This window comes from Muntiacus reevesi, chromosome 2 (genome assembly GCF_963930625.1).
Source record: "Muntiacus reevesi chromosome 2, mMunRee1.1, whole genome shotgun sequence".
Lineage (NCBI taxonomy): Eukaryota > Metazoa > Chordata > Mammalia > Artiodactyla > Cervidae > Muntiacus > Muntiacus reevesi.
The window spans coordinates 263245902-263264514 of NC_089250.1; the positions used below are offsets into that span (position 1 = coordinate 263245902).

The window sequence follows — 18613 nt, forward strand, 5'->3', positions numbered from 1 at the left end:
CACCCCACCGTCCACCCTCCAGCTGTCGGCTGCCCTGATGTTTGACGCCGTGCACGTGGTGGTGAGCGCCGTCCGGGAGCTGAACCGCAGCCAGGAGATCGGCGTGAAGCCGCTGGCCTGTACGTCGGCCAACATTTGGCCCCACGGGACCAGTCTCATGAACTACCTGCGCATGGTGAGCGCGGAGCGGGGCGGGCCGAGGGGGCGCGGCAGCCTGCCTGGGCGCGGGGGCACTCACTATGTCTCCCCCGCGCCCCCTGCGTCTCCCACCCCACTCCCCCGCCTCCTTGCTCTCTCTGGGCCTGGCCTTCCTCCGTCTGTGCTGTTCCTGTCCGTTTCTCTGTCCCGCCTCCTCTCCTTTTGCCGGCACGTGGTCTTGCTCGTTCACCTGTTGTCCTTCCTGGTCCCTCTCCCTCTCTCTCTGTCGTCTCCTCCCTCCGGGCCCCTGCCACCCCTCCCTCTGCCCTCCTCCCGCCCTGCTAGGTAGAGTATGACGGGCTGACCGGGCGGGTCGAGTTCAACAGCAAAGGGCAGAGGACCAACTACACGCTGCGCATCTTGGAGAAGTCTCGGCAGGGCCACCGGGAGGTGAGCTTCCCCAGGGCGATGCCGGGGGGCCTTGGTGGGGTGGGGGGCGAGGGTAGGGCAGGGCCCGAGGGCTGAGGCATCCTCAGGGGTGGGGGGCGGAAATGCCCGTGCTGACAGCGCCCTCTCTGCCTCAGATCGGGGTGTGGTACTCTAACCGGACGCTGGCCATGAACGCCACCACCCTGGACATCAACCTGTCGCAGACGCTGGCCAACAAGACGCTGGTGGTTACGACCATCCTAGTGAGTGGCCCTCGTGGGGGTGGGCCGTGGATGCAGTGGCCTTTGCTGAGTGGTGCCCCGGCCCAGTCCTAGTGAGAAGGCGGGAGGGATTGCCAGGGCTGGCCCAAAACCCAGAACAGGGAGATGTCACCCGGGCACCAGACGACCCCTGACTGTGGACAAGATGTCACCCACCTAACTGCTGCTGGAGCCTCAGCAGGCACAGACTCTGACCTCAGAGCCAGGTCCAGCCTTGGGAGCTGCCAGCCTGCCGATGCCTGCCAGAGACGGGAACTGCTGTCAGCGTGAGCATTCCACTGGCACCGCAGGCAGGGCCTCGCACGGCACCCGGCCCAGGGTAGGCCCCCATGAATCACCATCACGGGAGAGGTCATTTTGTCACATTTGCCCTCCGAGCATATTGACACACGCCACCTTATTTAATATCCATCTTGAAGAGGCTCAGAGAGGTTAAGCGACTTGGCCAGGATACACAGCAAGTATAAGGCATGGCCAAAAGGGACGCCATGTCTCTAAATCTCCACAGCCTGGGTCTTAAGCACTGTGCTCTGAAGGTCCAGTCCTCTCCTTCCTGAGCCCTGGCACGATCATGGTCCTGTAGCCCCTGGGGTGCCAGTCCTACGTCTTACCAGGTCAGAGACCAAGGAGCCTTTGTGTGTCAGTGAGGATTTATGAACCTGCTCTCACATCAGGCACCGTGCTAGACCCTAGCAGGTGTCACTCTTTAAACTTCTCAGCTGCTCCTATCTTTCTCCTTTTGATGGTCAGGAAGCAGTTTACAAGGTGGGTCCTGGCTGGAGCTGAGGGACATACTTGGAACCCCTGCCCTGTCCCCTGCACCCTGTGCCTCCTGCCAGGAGGTCAGGGAGGGGAGATGCTCAGGACCTGGGGAGCAGGAGGGTGCCCCGAGCCACTGGGCTTCAGAGCAGCTGGGTCCCTGCCTGGGTAGCATCCATTGTCTTGGGGGAGCCCCCCAGTCACTGTGAGCTGGGCCGGCCGATAGCTGTGGTCGCTGACCTTGGGAGGATTACATGGGTTCCGCAGGACGGCAGAGGCCCCTAAAGCAGCGCGTCACACACTGAGCCATTCCCTCGGTCCCTGGGGAACTCCTGACCTGGTGTGGGCCTCGAGTTCCTCTGGAGAAGGGCCAGTGAGCCTGCTGGGGAGGGACAGATGGCCTGCAGACGGGAAACCAGACACTTCCTAACAGCCTCACCGAGGGGCCCTGAGGGCCAGGCCAAGCTGACTGGGAGAAGGACCACCTCCTTGCACTCGTGGAAGCGTAGTGCACCCCAGAGGCTTCCTGGGGTTCTGGGTGGGGAGCAGGGGCGGACATCAGGGCGGGGATGTCAGGAGAGCACAGTCATGACTTCTGGCCTCTTCCCACACTTGTCTCCCCTTTTCCCCAGGGCCCCTGAGCCCGTGTTGTCCTCTTCCTAACCTTCATTTTTCTTGTGATGGAGTCATTCATTCTCTCATTCATTCTACAAATATTTACTGAAGCTGCACCAGATGTGATACAAATCCCGGAGGCACTGGGATGAGTCACAGGTGGTCTCGTGGTCTCTCTGTCCTCGAGTGGCCCCGGGGAGGGGATCCCAGTCTGATGAAGGAGGTGGACCTGGACACAATCATTCCCAGCCAGGGTGATAAGGGGGCCCCACAGAAAGGAGGGGCTGCCTGAACTTTCAAAAGTCTGAGGAAGGAAGGCTTCACAGAGGAGGTGGCATTAGATGGGGCTTTAGAAGCTGTGTAGGAGTTGGGTGCACAGAGGAGGGGGCCTGGCGTCCCAGGCAGCGGGAACTCCCAGGAGGAGGGGCCTCAGGAAGTGTTGGCCAGGTTGGATGTGGAGGCAGCAGCCTCAGTGTGCCCCTTCGTTCACAAACTTTCTCAGACTCATGTTTCTGGGCAGGGCCTGTGCCAGGCACTTGGCGACACAGACGTGAGTCAGCCTGGGTGCCGGCGGGAGGGGCACGAAGTTGTCAGGACCTGTCTTATTTTCCGCTCTGGTCCCCAGGGCTTGGGATGGTGCCTGGCACCCAGTGAACACGGAGGAGTGGTGAGCACTGTGACAAGTGGGGACTAGCCTCTGAAGAGCTTAGTCATGCTCATTCTGTACCTTGGAGGGGTTGCCCTGCTGGCTCAGTGGTCAGGAATCTGCCTGTAATGGACGAGATGCAGGTTTGATCCCTGGGTTGGGAAGATCCCCTTGAGGAGGGCAAAGCAACTCACTCCAGGATTCTTGCCTGGAGAATCCCATGGACAGAGGAGCCTGGTGGGCTACAGTCCATGGGGTCGCAAAGAGTCCGACGTAACTGAAGTGGCTGGCATGTATCTTGGAGACTGTTAAACCAGAAGGGACCGGGCCAGATCTGGATGTTTGCAAAAGCTGGGCCCTGAGGGAGGCTGCAGGAGAGAGATGCTCCAGGTCAGATGGGAGGATGAGGCTTGAGCTGGGCTGGGGCTGTGGGGAGGGAGGGACCTGATGGGGGTGCTGATGGGCTGGGCTGAGGGAAGGAGCAGGAGGAGGTCCTCAATGGGGTGAAGGCTGGGGTTATCCCTGGTGTGAGGCCCACATGTCTGGAGCTGAGAGATCAGGCTGGTGCCAAGACTGAAAGAGGTCCCACAGGGAAGCTGGGAGTGTGGGACAGGCCCAGGGGATGATGCCGTGCCGAGCCCTTCCAGAGCGTTTTCTCCTTTCCTGGCGTTCCTTTTCATTAAGGCATGACATCTTATCTTGCTCCTTGGTTCTTCTGGGGTCAGACAGACCTCACTTGCATTCCTGACTTCACCTGGACCTCAGTGTTCAACTCTCTAGGTTCCATACCTTCATCTGTAAATGAGTCTAATAGTCCCACCTTGAAAGGCTATGGGAGGATTGCGTGAGATCAGAGGACTCCCCTGGCAGCGTCCTTCTGGCAAAGCGTGCTGAGCATGTGGGAATTCCTTTTTTCTCCTGACCTGGTATCCTCAATAAGAATAGCAACTGAGACTTCCCTGGTGGTTCAGTGGTTACGACTCCAAACTTCCATGGCAGGGGGCATGGGTTCAATCCCTAGTCAGGGAACTAAGATCCTAGCTCAGACAAGCCACATGGCATGACTCCCTCCCAGAAAAGAGTATAGCAATCATCATGACCAGAGTCTGTGAGCTGTGTGCTGAGCCCTTTGCTGGTGTTACTGTGTTCATGGCAGTCCTGAGGCTGGTACCATAGTGACTCCCAATTTTCAGACAAAAATAAGGCACAGGAGGGTTAGGGGACATGAGTGGCCCAACTGGAAGATGGCAGGGCCGACGTGTTTCTACCTTGAACCACAACACGTCGATTTCTGCTTCTTTCCAAGCCTTCACTTCTGTTCTAGACCTGGCCCAGCTGTCTGTACACTTGGTGACCAGGGTGGGTCTCTTCTCTCTGTTCTCAGCTTCCTCCTGTAAAATGAGGGAATTAAAATATTCATGACAGAGTGAAGGGTGGTGGACTAGATCAAGGTTCTTTAAACTGAGCTCCAGCAAGTCGTGGATATGGAGTTGGGTCCTGGCTTCATGAAAAGGTCGAGGCAAGCAGCTTGTGAAGAAGTTTCCAGAACCCATCCTACTTTAACATTTTTGGTTTCCGTTTCAAGGGAATTTTTGCCTAACATGCATACAGAAACTTTCACAAATCATGAGTGTACTGATCACTGAATTTTCGATAACTGAGCACACTTGTGGGAGCAGCCTTCCATATGCCCCTTCAGGTCTATAACGCCTGCCATGGTCTCAACTTTTATCACCACATAGCAGATTTGCCTGCTTTGAACTTCAGATAAATGGCATCATATTCTATATTCTCTCTTGTGCATACGTTTGTGAGATTCACCAACTTTGCTGCAAATGGTTTAGTCTTGTGGTCCAGTCACAAAGTCACGTCCGACTCATTGCAACCCCATGGACTGTAGCCCGCCAGGCTCCTCTGTCCATGGGATTCTCCAGGCAAGAATACTGGAGTGGGTTGCCATTTCCTTCTCCAGGGGATCTTCCTGGACCAGGGATCGAACAATGTCTCCTGCTTGGCATGCATATTCTTTACCGCTGAACCACGAGGGAAGCCTTTAGTCGTGTTACATGTTGTGTTACATGAACGAACCTTGATTTATTTACCCACCAAATTGATGGGTGTTGGAGCTATTTCTAGTTCTTTTGCTGTTGTGAATAGTCTGCTGTGGATACTCTGTCGCATGCCTTTTGGTGAGCGGATAGGCATTCCTGTCGAGTGTTTAGGCAGGAGAAGCATTGTTGGGGTTTGCAGCCTCTGCAGATACTGACAAAGCATCTTCCTAAGCCATGGTGCCCATCTTCATTCCCACCCATGGTGCATGAAGGATTCCAGTTGGTACTCACTTCTGCCGGTGCTGAGTGCAGAAAGGCGCTGACCCTATTGTGGTTTTCATGTACATTTCCTTAATGGTCAAGGAAGTTAACACTTTTCATTTATTGCCTATTTGGAATCTCCTTCTGGGAGGTCCCTGCTCAAAGCTTTCTGTAAATTCAGAAATTTGAGATATCTGACATTTTTATTGATTTGTAATGTATTTGTGTATTCTGGATATAAGTTCTTTGTCAGAATATGCATTGCAGAGACCTTCTTCCACTTTGTGGCTTTCCTTTTCACTTTCAGAGGTTTGTTTTTTCTTTTTTTCTGCCACACTTGTGTGACTTTTGGAATCTTAGTTCCCTGACCAGAGATCAAACCCTTGGCAGTGAAAGCGTGGAGTCCTAACCACTCAATAACCAGGGAATTCCCCTCAGTGGTATCTTTTGAGGAAAAGATTTTTAATTTTCCTAAAGTCCACTTTATCCATTTTTTCCCCTTTCTGTTTAATGCTTTTAGAATTTAAGAATTCTCGGAACTTCCCTGGTGGTCCAGTGATTAAGACCCTGCATTTCCACTGTAGAGGGCATGGGTTTGATCCCTGGTTGGGGAACTAAGATCCAACATGTGGTAAGGCATGGACAAAAAAAAAAAAAAAAAAGAATTGTCTGCCTACCCCAAGATCATAAAGCTAGTTTCCTGTATGTTTCTTTGTAATAATTTTGTCTTTTACATTTAGATCTACAGTCCACCTAGAATTGACTTTTATATATCATGTGAGGAGGGGGTGGTCAGAATACTTTTTTTCCACATGGATGTTTTATTGATAGGCATCATTTATCAAATGTTCATTCTTTCTCTTTTCTGTACAGTCTTACCCTTATCATAAATTATGCATTTTTTTTTTTTTTTTAACCGTACGAATGACCTTTTATTGTTTGCAGCGGGAAGTGGAAGAGGGGATATGGTAGCTCCGTCTCTTGGGGTGGTTCCACAGACTCAGTCGCCGCCCTCGAAAAGTAAATTATGCATGTTTGCATGATAAGTCACTTCAGTTGTGTCCAACTCTGTGTGACCCTATGGACTGTAACCCGCCAGGCTCCTCTGTCCATGAGATTCTCTAGGCAAGAATACTGGAGTGGGTTGCCATGCCTTCCTCTAGGGCATCTTCCCAACCCAGGGATTGAACCTTACGTCTCCTGCATTGGCAGGCAGGTTACCACGAGCACCACCTAAATCAAGTATACATTTACCTGTGGATGTACAAATTCTTCATTGTACTGTTTGTCTGTCTTTGCTCTACTGCCACATTGTCTTAAAACACCACAGCTTTAAGTTGTGTCAAAGCTATGGTAAATCCTTCAGCTTTCATATTCTACTTTAGGATTGCTTTGGTTCTTTTTATCTTTTGCATTTTCATATACATTTACATATCATCTTTAAGATGTTTTAAATATTTCAAAATTAAAAATGTTAAACTGGGGGTGGGACAGAAGTTAATTAAATAGAATTAAATAGCATTCAATTTAATTCTCCATTAAATTGAATTCAAGGCTTGCAGGGTGGGTAAGGAGTGAAAAAAAATCTGTCTCCTTCCCTCTCCAGTCCCCATTTTTCCCCCATCCTCCCAGAAATATCTGAGCATATACAAGCACATCCCCACTCTTGCCTTCACAAAGAATAGCATATTGTACACGTTGTTCTGTAGCTTGTTTTTTTCCTCTTAATATATCTTATAGAACTTGTTATTTCAGTAGTTGCCTGGGATTCTTTGATGACATCAATAATCTTTTTAACCTGTTCCAAATTAGGCTGTTTCAGTCTTTGTTCCTGCTACAAGAAACGCTGCCATGACTCCCCTGGACCTACATTTTTGTGTGCAGGTGCATAGCCACTCGTTGGATGAATTCTTAGAATCAGACTTAACAACATCCCACTGTCTCCAATGCTGGGTTTTCTGCAGAAGATTGTTTTTTGAAGGAGTCTGAAAACCTTGGATTAGAGGCTCCTCCAGGCCCCCGGCTCTGATGGTCTGGGACTGCAGGTTGAATGCTAGATCACTGTTTTCTGACCTTGAGTTCTGTTCCCAGGCCTCAGCCCTTATTTTTGACTCTGTCAGTTCCCACCCTGATCCTGAGGCTTCGAACCCAAATCTACAGGCCAGATGCTTCATTTTTGAATTGGGAGATCGACCTGATGGAAGGAACGAGGGCTTTGGAGAGTACAGCAGTGGGTTTCAAATCCAACCTCTGCTCCGTCTCCCTTTCCCACTGCCCTGCTTCAGTTATGTGACCTTGGGCAAGACACTTGATTTCTCTGAGCTTCGGTTTCCTCCTGTGTATGTCAAGAGGTCTGTACCAGAGCCTTCCAGTTCTAACGCTTGCTTGTGTAGAGAATTCCTAATTTCTAATTCTCTGGCTTCGATACCTGGCTTTCCCTTCCCTTACCGCCATCTCTGTATCTGGCTACTCACAGGTCTGCTCTCTGATTCTGTCCACTTGAGTTTAGTCTGGCGCAGAGCTTAAGAGCAGAGCTGTGGACTAAGCCTGACTTGTCCATCTCAACCACTTACTACTTCACTTCTAGGGACCTGTGTCCTCATCTCTCAAATAGAGGTAATAATACCGACCTCCTACGCTGACAGAATAGCTGTCATACAGCAAGCCCACAAGAAATGCTAGCTGCTGCTGCTATTATTAGCATTATCTCATCCCTACTCTCAGCACAAGTTTGGATTTAGAAATGGGGCTTTGGAGAGAGAGAGAAGTACTGCCTTCCCTCCACTCCATCTCCCCTCAGCTCAGGGGCTTTGCTGGGGTCCGGGAATCCAGTCTGTAGTACCTTATAGCTACCTTCTAGTACCTATCAGGCTTCCCTGGTGTTTCAGATGGTAAAGAGTCCGTCTGCAATGCCGAAGACCCAGGTTCGATCCCTGGGTAGGGAAGATCCCCTGGAGAAGGGAATGGCTACCCACTCCCGTATTCTTGTCTGGAGAATCCCATGGACAGAGGAGCCTGGTGGGCTATAGTCCTTGGGGTCAAGAAGAGTCAGACATGACTGGGTGACTAACACTATAGTATCTACCACTGTATAACAAACTGCCCCCAAACCTGGAGGCTTCCAGCAATAATGATTACTATTTCTCACAATGCTATGGGTCAACTGAACAGTTTTGTTTTTCTAATGTGGCCACAGCATGCAGCTTGTGGGATATTAGTTCCCCGACCAGGAATTGGGCCAACACCCTCGGTGGTGAAAACACAGAATCCTAAGCACTTGACCCCCAGGAGAGTCCTTAAAAGTGATGTATTGATTTACTTAATTATTTTTGACTGCATCTTGAGGCTTGTGGCATCTTTGTTCCCCAACCAGGGATAGAACCCAGGCCCTTGGCAGGGAGAGCATGGAGCCCTAACCATTGGACCCCCAGGAATTCTCTGAGCGGTTCTGCTGCGGTCACTGCAATTTCGTGCCACTGATGTTGAGGCTAGGCTGTTGGCCAGCACACCTTGGTCCATTCATCCTTACTCATCCTTCAGCAGGCTGGCCCAGGCTTCCTTACGCTGAGGTCCCAGGAGGTCTGTCTGAGGACCCAGGCACTGAAAGTCCCACAGCACTACTTCCACCACACTCTGTTGGCCAAAGCAAGTCTTGAGGACACCTCAGCCCCACGTGAGGAAATCTACTCTACCTCTTGATGGGAGGAGCTGCAAAATACTGTGCGTCCACCCCAGAGCTCAGCTCTGTATTCAGTGAGAGGCAGCAGGATGACCTCTGTGAACCTCAGTTTCTTTTTTTTAATTCATTCATTCATTAATTTTTGGCTGTGCTGGGTCTTCACTGCTGCACACACGTGGGCTTTCTCTAGCTGCAGCGAGCCAGGGCTACTCTCTAGTTGCAGAGCACAGGCTTCTCATTGCGGTGGCTTTTCTTGTCACAGAGCACGGGCTCTAGAGTGCGGGCTCAGCAGTTGCAGAGCACAGGCTTAGTTGCCCCAGGGCGTGTGGGATCTTCCTGGACCAGGGAGCGAACCCTGGTCCCCTGCATTGGCAGGTGCATTGCTGACCATTAGACCACCAGGGAAGTCCAAGCCCTCCTTTCCACATGTGTAAAGTGAGTCTAAGAATACCACCCGTGTAAGGTCACTGTGAGGAAATAAAGGGATAAAATCCAGAGAACACACTCAGCGCAGGAGCTGGTACTCAGCAGGTGTTCCCGTCCATATGGTAACCATTGTGGATATTATTGGCCAAGGTTCTTCCGGCTGGTTCCTATGTCATAACTCCTTATATTCCTAAGTCCAAGGTGACACTGTACAACCATTTAGACAATAACTGCACAGATAAATTTCCCTTTTGTTGCCATCATCTTCCTATACCTCATCTTACTAACACTTGGAATATTCTCTCTGCTTTTGCCTCATTTGGCACAATAAGAGTCAGTAAAGTCTGCTCAAACCCCTCAGAAATAAGCGTCAGCATAGCAAAATGGCTGTAGCCAGAGATTGCAAACTGTTAGGTGTTTGTTTAGCCTGCCAAGCATTAGAAAAAAAAGATGGTATTAGAATTTGGATTGTTGCTAACCTTTATAATCAGGAGATTTTACAAAACAACCTGGGTTTCCAAATTCTCTTAACATTGCACCATCTGGCTTCTTAGGCCTGACACTCTCATGATAGTGCTGGGCTGGAGCTAAATCCTGGTGGGGCAGATCCTCTTGGATCCCTTGGTGGCTCATGAAGTCAGTTTAGTGGGTCTCTGTCGATTGTGTAGAAAAATGAAACAGAGCAGGACAGAAAATATCAGGCTATTTTGCCATAGTTGTAAGAAGAACTGCTTTGTGGAACTAAGTGTAGTGATGCACGTGCAGCTGCAGGCATATATGTGTATGACTTGGATTACAAGTAATATATCTCAAGGGGCTTCCCACGTGGCACTAGTGGTAAAGAACCCGCCAGCAATTCAGGAGACGCAAGAAATGTGGGTTCCATCCCTGGGTCGGGAAGATCCCTGGAGGAGGGCATGGCAACGCACTCTAGTATTCTTGCCTGGAGAATCCCATGGACAGAGGAGCCTGGCGGGCTACAGTCCATGGGGTCTCAATGACTGAGCATGCATGCACGCCATGCAGACTAATTCACTCCGGTTACCTGCCTTCCTCATAGCCATTTGAGCTTGCTTTTTTTTTTTTTTAATTGGCTCTGCTGCTTGGCTTGTCGAATCTTATTTCTCTGACTAGGGATTGAACCTAGGGCTATAGCAGTGAAGGTGCTGAGTCCTAACCACCGGATTGCCAGGGAAGTTCCCATTTGAACTTGAGTGAATGTTAACTTGGCTAGTGGAGATCAAACCAGCTCCCTGGGATTTGCTAGGGGCTTGCAGTTTCCCTGTGCTTTTTCCTTGGCTCTGAGTATTTATGTTTTTTGGTAGCTATTTATATTTTTTTGAGGTATAGTTGATCTATAGTGTTGTTAGTTTCAGGTCTCCAATCTGGTGATCACGTTTATATATTCTTTTTTTTTTTTCAGATTCTTTCCCCTTATAGGTTATTACAAAACAGAGTGTAGTTCCCTGGGCTGCACAGTAGGTCCTTGTTGATTATCGATTTGTGGTGCTGGAGTAGACTCTTTAGAGTCCCTTGGACTGCAAGGAAATCAAATCAGTCAATCCTAAGGGAAATCAACCTTGAATATTTACTGGACGGACTGATGCTGAAGCTGAAACTCCAATACGTTGGTCACCTGACGGGAAGAGCTGACTCATTGGAAAAGACCCTGCCCTGATGCTGGGAAAGATTGAAGGCCAAAGGAGAAGGGGGCGACAAAAGCTGAAATGGTTGGATGGCATTACCGACTCAGTAACAGAGTTTGAACAAACTCCGGGAGACGGTGAAGGACGCAGGAGCCTGGAGTACTGCAGTCCATGGGGTGGCAAAGAGTTGGACACCACTTAGCGACTAAGCAACAATATGTTAATCCCAACCTCCTAATTTATCCCACCCCTCCCGAACCCTGCCCTGGCTGTGAGCATTAGTAAACAGGGGATGTAGGTAGGCCAGGACTCCGTCATCCCTGCTCTGCGAGCAGGTTCCGGATCTAGCTGCCCGGCGTGGACTCTGGGACCCAGACGTCCCCTCGATGCCCAGTCTCTGACCCCGCCCCCTCTTCTCTCCTGCTTCCCCAGGAAAACCCGTACGTCATGCGCCGGCCCAACTTCCAGGCTCTGTCCGGGAACGAGCGCTTCGAGGGCTTCTGCGTGGACATGCTGCGGGAGCTGGCCGAGCTGCTGCGCTTCCGGTACCGCCTGCGCTTGGTGGAGGACGGGCTGTACGGGGCGCCCGAGCCCAACGGCTCCTGGACGGGCATGGTGGGCGAGCTCATCAACCGGGTACGGCGGGGCTGGGGCTGCGGAAGGGGCGTGGGCCGGGTGAGGAGGGAGGGTGGGCAGCCAGTGGGGCCTCAGGGCCAGCCTGGCATGTACACTCGGCACCAGCCCATGATGTGCTGTGCCCCTGTGGCTGGTGAGCACCACGGGGCCAGCACAGATGGGAAGGGGACTGTGCATCACTTCCGGTGTCAAAGGCCGTGCACGTCACTTCCTGTGTCTAGCCTCCGGATGCCTCCCTCGTGCCGCCTCGGCTTTGTCTTTGCTCAAAGCTCAGACGGGAAAGAATCTACCCGCAATGTGGGAGATCCGGGTTCAATCCCTGGGTTGGGAAGATCCCCTGGAGAAGGGAATGGCTACCCACGCCAATATTCTTGCCTGGAAAATCCCATGGACAGAGGCTATAGTCCATGGGGTTGCGAAGAGTCGGACATGATTGAGCGACTAACAAAGACGAGTGAATGAAGGAGACGGTGGAGTGGGAACTGGAGGGACTGGACAGCTGGGGGAGGTGGAGGAAGCTTCCTGTGGGAGGCGGAGCTAGGAGGGGCGGCCGGGGACTGCACCTCAGGTGCACTGCGCCCCGGCACCTGCCAGGAGCTGGACTTTGGGTTTGCCCATTGCTTTTGCAAGTCCACTCTTCCAGTAGATGTTTATTGAACATCTAGTGTGTGCCTTGCACCTTGCTAGGCATAGGGTGTAGCGATGAGCCTAGGGGACCTGGGCCCTGCTTCCAAGAGCTCAGGGCCCCATTGGGATGCAGGAAAACAAATGACCACAAGACAGAGACTTCCGGGCTTCAAGAGGGAAAACTCAGAGGAGGGACCTACAGGATCCTGACCCAGCCGGGGATCCAGGGAGGGCTTCCTGGGAGAGGTGACATCCCAGCAGATTCCCAAAGAGTGTGAAATAGTCAGCTGGGTGAAGTGGGGTTTGGGAGGAGGAGAACTTATTTGGAGGAGAAGAAATGGCGTTTACAAACAGCTGGGTGGGGTGTGTGTAAGAGATAGAGGGATGTATCAGAAGAGCAGCTGGACCCTGAGTGTGGGCAGGATGTGAGGGCAGGTGGGAGGTGGTAGGTGAGGGTGCAGTGGAAAGACTATTTTGGAGTCAGGCCAACCCTGGTACGAGTGCTGTGGTGAGTCATTTCTCTGCTCCGAACCTCAGTTTCCCCTTCCTAGGATGGGGACTAATGATAGCTGACAGGTCTGTAATGAGAGTTACAGATACATCACACATGTTGCTGGTCATATGTAGTTCCTGAGTTCCTCTTTGTTTCTGGTTGCCCTGCGAGGCTTGAAAGATCTTGGTTCCTCAACCAGTGATTGAACGCAGGGCCCCAGCAGTGAAGGTGTGGAGTCCTAATCACTGGACCCCAGGGAAGTACTGCAACCACCCTGTAGTTCCTTTTTCTTCCGGGCACTAGAAGCTGCATGGGCAAATGCCCAGAAAAGACAAACATGCCCCTGGCTTAGGGCACGCCCAGGGCAGGTGTGTGGAGCAGGGACCTGTGGCCATAAACAGTCAGGGTGGCCTTGACATTAGACTTGGCAGAGGGCATTGGAGGCTCTCACTTTCCTGTCTCTCTCATCCAGAATTCACTGCATGTGAGCCCCTGAATGTCACCAGGGTAAACTCAAAAAGGCCACTCTGCTTGACAAGGACATTGATCCCTTAGGGCACTGATTTTCAAAAGTTGTTTTGACTGCAGAACCTTTTTTCCAACTGAAAGGGTTCTCAGAACCCTGGACCAAACAGCTGCTCTGGTGGAGAAGGAGGTGGGGTGTCCCCCAGGGTCTGGTGACTCAGTCTCACCCCGACCCGGCCAATTCCAACTGGCAGGCCCGAGGCACTGTTCTGCAGGCAGCCAGCCAGTTGAAAGCTTCAGCCCTGGGTGAGTTTAAGAGTCTGAAGCTAGGACCTGAGGAGCCCAGAGGCAGAAGCTGGTGCCTTAATGCCCACCTCACTGGCAGCCTTACCTGTGACCTCATCGCCATAGCTGGTCCCCAGTCATGGAAGCTCAGAACTATTTGTTCACCAGGGCCCCCAGAAATAAGATTCCAGGACAACTCCCCACCCAACCAAAGTCACCGTCAACTGGACGCCTGTCCATTCATCAAGGAAGAAGTCTTATTTATAACCGTATGACCTTGGGCAATAGTTTAACTCCCTGTGTCTTAGGACTTGATGTGAAGGTGCCTGAGGTGAGCGGAGCAGGATTGGGAGCTTTGCTGATTGGTGGCTGCTAATCAGAAAAGTTTATGCTCCTGGGTCCTGGGTCTTGTTTGAATCTCTGCGGAGCATTTGTTGAGTGACCTTGGGTGACTTATTTAACCTCCGTGAAAAACCGAAGAAATAACAGATGCTGGCACATAGGGTCGTTGTGAGTGTAAAATGAATTAATCTGTGTAGGGGCTTGGAACAGGGCCCCCCAAGCAGTTGGTGTTGTGTGCCTGAACTCTCTATCGTTGTTAGTATTATTCCTGTCAGCACAGGCATCCATTCATGCATTCATCTGCCCTCCAGCCAGCTAGCATTTATTGAGTGCCTGCCGTTTACCAGTAGGAGAAATCCCCTGATGCTGGCAAAGACTGAAGGCAAAAGAAGAAGAGGGCGGCAGAGAATGAGATAGTTAGATAGCATCATTGACTCTGTGGACGTGAACTTGAGTTGGAGATAGTGGGGGACAGGGAAGCCTGGTGGGCTGCAGTCCACGGGGTTGCAAAGAGTCAGACACGACTTAGCAAATGAACAACAACAGCAACTGTATACCAGGTGCTGTGGTACACCTTGGGGATTCAGTGGCCTGGCTTTGCTCTTAGGGTTAAAGACTTTGGTCCTCAGCTGGCGGCCCATGGGATGCACCCCCTGCACACAAAGGGTTGAGCTGGCTCAAATGAGGAGACAGTCATGGGGTGGGGAGAGGCAGGGGCTGCCAGAGGGTCTGTAGGGATGTAAGGGGAGGCTGGAGAGGGCCTAGACTCGGTGACTGCCTGGGATGAGGGACGGAGGAGAGAGGACGTGAGTGCTCCTCCTGTTTCTGATTTGGGCAACTGGGCACCAGCGATGACATTTAGGGAAAGAACACTGGAGGAGGAGCAGGCTGACTGTGCAAAGGATGGGCAGAGTTTGGCCTCGCTGAGGCTCATCTGCGTGCTGTGGAAGGCCAAGCACACTGAGCCTCACGCAGACACTCCCCATTGTTTTCCCGGCGGCGGCAGCTGACGTTAGTGAACCTCACACCACGTACCCGGAACTTTGCAAGTGTCACTTCTTCTAACAATCCTTTCCGGCCCAGACGATCACTGCCCTCCTGCCGATGTGAGATCAGGGGCTCAGCAGTGAAGGGACCGGCCCCAACACGCAAGGCTGCAGATGGGTGTGTCTGACCTGAGGCCCGTGTCCTTCCCAGACACCCAGCAGGTCCTTGGGAAGCCTGGAGTGGTCAGGGTGATGCTCATGCTGTGTCAGGCCCTTGTCTGAACTTTATGAACTTAACACAACTCCTTGACTCCTCACGGCCACCCCTTTGAGGAATGCCTGGTGTTAGCACAGATTTCTGTAATGAGCAGAGTGAGGCACTCAGATACCATGCCCAGGGCACATGGCTGGTGACAGGCAGAGCCAGGGTTGGCACCCCGGCAGGCTGGCCCAGAGCTGATGATCGACTTCCAGAGGGAAGGCAGCCCAGGGCACCAGCAGCTCCCCAACCACCCCCGGGCCAGGTGCAGGGCTCAGACGCCAGGCTCCAATTATGGTCCATTTATCACGCTGCGAACTCAGCCCCGCCCCTCGCCTCCTCTGGGCCTCCCGTCTTTCTCCATTCCAGTTTGTCCTCTAGTAGGATCTTTCTAGGGGCTTTCCTGGAGGCTCAAGTGGTAAAGAATCTGCCTGCAATGCAGGAGACACGGGTTTAATCCCTGGGTCGGGAAGATCCCCTGGAGGAGGAAATAGCAACCCACTCCAATCTTCTTGCCTGGAGAATCCCATGGACAGAGGAGCCTGGCAGGCTATAGTCCAGGAGGTGGCAGAGTCAGACACAACTGAGTGAGTAACACACATTAGTTGTCACCTCCCCAGGCCTGCAGGCTAAACTCTGTGCACTTTGGTCTGGCGCTTAAGAGATCAGGAAGCGGATTTCCAGGTGGAAATTAGCAGGCAGGAGGTGTGTGGGGGCACCCTTAGAAATCTGCCTTGTAAGGTGGCTTGAGGGAAAGAATCCATCTGCCAATGCAGGAGATGCAGGAGACCCAGATTCCATCCCTGGGTGGGGAAGATCCCTTGAAGGAAGGCATGGCAACCCACTCCAGTATTCTTGCCTGGAGAGTCGCATGGACAGAGCCTGGTGGGCTATAGTCCATGGGGTCGCCAAGAGTCAGACATGACTGAAGTGACTTAGCACGTGGGAGGGGAGGAGCAGACTTGGGCAGAGGGAGGAGTTGAGCTGTGAGGCAGTCATGACTGTCCTGCGGGCAGCTCTGGAGCGGGGGTGGCCATTAAAGATGTCCCCCTGAGGGAAGGGGCCAGGCTTTTATGCCCCCAGGGACAAATCATTGGAGAGGGGCTGTCCTCAGGGGATGTCAAGGGGCTTCTTCCACATACAGAGCAAACAGCCACCAACACATGGGGCCATGAGTATCTCATCCTGAAGAAGGGCCCAGGCAGCCACCACAGTGTCCACGGCTGTGAGCTGGTCAGATGCCAGATGGAGCCGGCCTCAGGTTCAAGTGTTCCCACGTGATCGCTGACAAGCCACTTCATCTCTCTGATCTCAGTTTCCCCTCTTGAAATGGGAATGATGTTCCCTCCGTCACAGAGATTTGTAGGGAGTGGGCGAGGGGGGGATTCAAGGTCCCAGAACAGAGCCTGGGTCACTGGGGTCTTACGAGTAAGGAATTTGAGTGTGTTTTTTTGTTTGTTTTTTGTTTTTCTTTTTGACCTCTCTACGTGGCTTGAGGATCCTAGTTCTCCCAACAGAGATGGAACCTGGACCCCATGAGTGAAAGCACTTGATTCCCAACCACTGGACACCAGGGAATTCCTTTTATTTTTTTTTTCTCTTTTGGATTTTGTTTTTATTGTGTTATGGAGCCGCTGGAAAGTTTTAAGCAGGGAAGGTACCATGATCTAATTTCTTTATTCTTTTTTTTATTGAGGAGAAGTTCATATAAAATTAACCATTTTAAAGTATACAGTTCAGTGGCATTTAGTATATTCACAATATTGTAAAGCAATTGCCTCTGTCTACTTTCAAGACATTTTCATGACTCCCAAAGAAAACCCAAACCCAATAGCAGTCACTGCCATTTCCCCCTTTCTTCAGCTCCTGGCAGTTACCACTCTGCTCTCTGTCTCCATGACTTACTTATTCTAGACATTTGGTGTGAATGGAACCAGCCAACACGTGGCCTTTTGAGTCTGCCTTCTTCCACACAGCGCAGTGTGCTCGAGGTTCATCCACATTATAGCGTGAGGAGTACTGTCTTCCTTTTTAAAAAAGTATTATTATTATTCTAGAGGAGGGCATGGCAACCCACTCCAGTATTCTTGCCTGGAAAATCCCATGGATGGAGGAGCCTGGCTGGCTACAGTCCGTGGGGTCGCAAAGAGTCTGACACCACTGAGCTACTGAGCACACACACCCACATGATATTACTATTACACGTTGTTATTATTATTAGGTTACCCCATGCAGCATGTGGGATCTTAGTTCCCTGACCAGGGATGGAACCTGCACCCCCTGCGTTGCAAGTGTGGAGTCTTACCCACTGCACCACCAGGGAAGTCCCCTGCCTTCCTTTTTGAGGCTGAATAATATTCCATTACATGGATATAGGGCCTTGACTTAATTTCAAAAGCATTTAAAAATGATTACTCTTGTTAGGGCTTCCTAGATGTTGTTAGTGGTAAAGAACCTGCCTGCCGATGCAGGAGACATAAAAGACGCATAAAAGACCCTGATCCCTGGGTCAGGAAGATCCCCTGGAGGAGGGCATGGCAACCCACTCCAGTATTCCTGCCTGGAGAATCCCATGGACAGGGGAACCTGGCGGGCTACAGTCTACAGGGTGGCAAAGAATTGGACGTGACTGAATGACTGAGCATGCATGCAGTGGTGGCTGGGAAATAACTGTAGTGGTCCAAGAGTAGAGACAGGATGGTCCATTTCAGAGGTCACTGGAAGGTCACAGAGAGAAGATGCTGCCTTGTGCTGGGGTCAAGTGTACCGCCAGGTAGGGTGTGTGCCAGGGGCCAAGAAGAGTCAAGTAACTGCAGGGTTTGGCTAAACAGCTGGGCAAAACTGGTAAAGCCAGTTTCCTCGGTGGGGAGGATATAGGAGGGGCCGTCTCTGAGTGGGAAGGATAAGAGTTATCTCAGGGTGTGGATCGTTGGAGATACCTACTTGAAATTCAAGTGGAGACAAAAGGATTTCCTTGTGCGACTGAGCATGAATTATTTAACTCATCCCCTATTGATGGATATTTGGATGGTTTCCAGTTTTTGCAGGCATGAACAATGCTACCATCAGCTGGGCCTGTGGATTGGTGGGGGTGTTCCTGAGGGATAAATTCCAAGCAGTGGGTCAAAGGGTATGAATATTTTTTAAGTGCATACTGCCAAATGGCCCTTCAAAAAGGTTCCACCAATTTATATTCCCACCCAAAGTGCACAAGAATGTCAAATTTCCCACACTCTTGCCAACAATGGGTATTATCAATCTTTGAAAAAAATCTTTGCCAACCCGAAAGGCTAAAAATACTCTTAGCGTTTTAACCTAAACACAATGTCACACGGCTGCACATTAACCCCCATGTGGATGTACTGTAATTTATTGAAGCGTTTTTTAGTTGTTTTCAGGTATTTTTATCTGTTTGTTTGTGCTGTTATAAACAACTATAAGCAAACATCTTCATGAACAAAAGTTTAGCCTGCATCGTAGCTGGTTAGAATTGACTCTCAATAGAATTACCAGGTGAAAGAGGAAAACCCTTTGTATGGCTTTTGTTATATACTGTGGAACTGCTTTCTGGAAAGGCTGTACCAGGTTC

General features: G+C 51.2%; 1 protein-coding gene across 2 annotated transcripts in view; it reads left to right on the plus strand.

The window, feature by feature from the left end:
* GRIK5 (glutamate ionotropic receptor kainate type subunit 5) overlaps positions 1-18613 on the plus strand; it is a 61855-nt gene that overhangs the window by 14436 nt on the left and 28806 nt on the right. For both annotated transcript variants that reach the window (XM_065926184.1, XM_065926185.1), the window contains exons 9-12: positions 23-175; positions 484-588; positions 723-830; positions 11364-11567. In XM_065926184.1, the coding sequence (XP_065782256.1) occupies positions 23-175; positions 484-588; positions 723-830; positions 11364-11567 (570 nt within the window). The remainder of the gene's footprint in view (positions 1-22; positions 176-483; positions 589-722; positions 831-11363; positions 11568-18613) is intronic.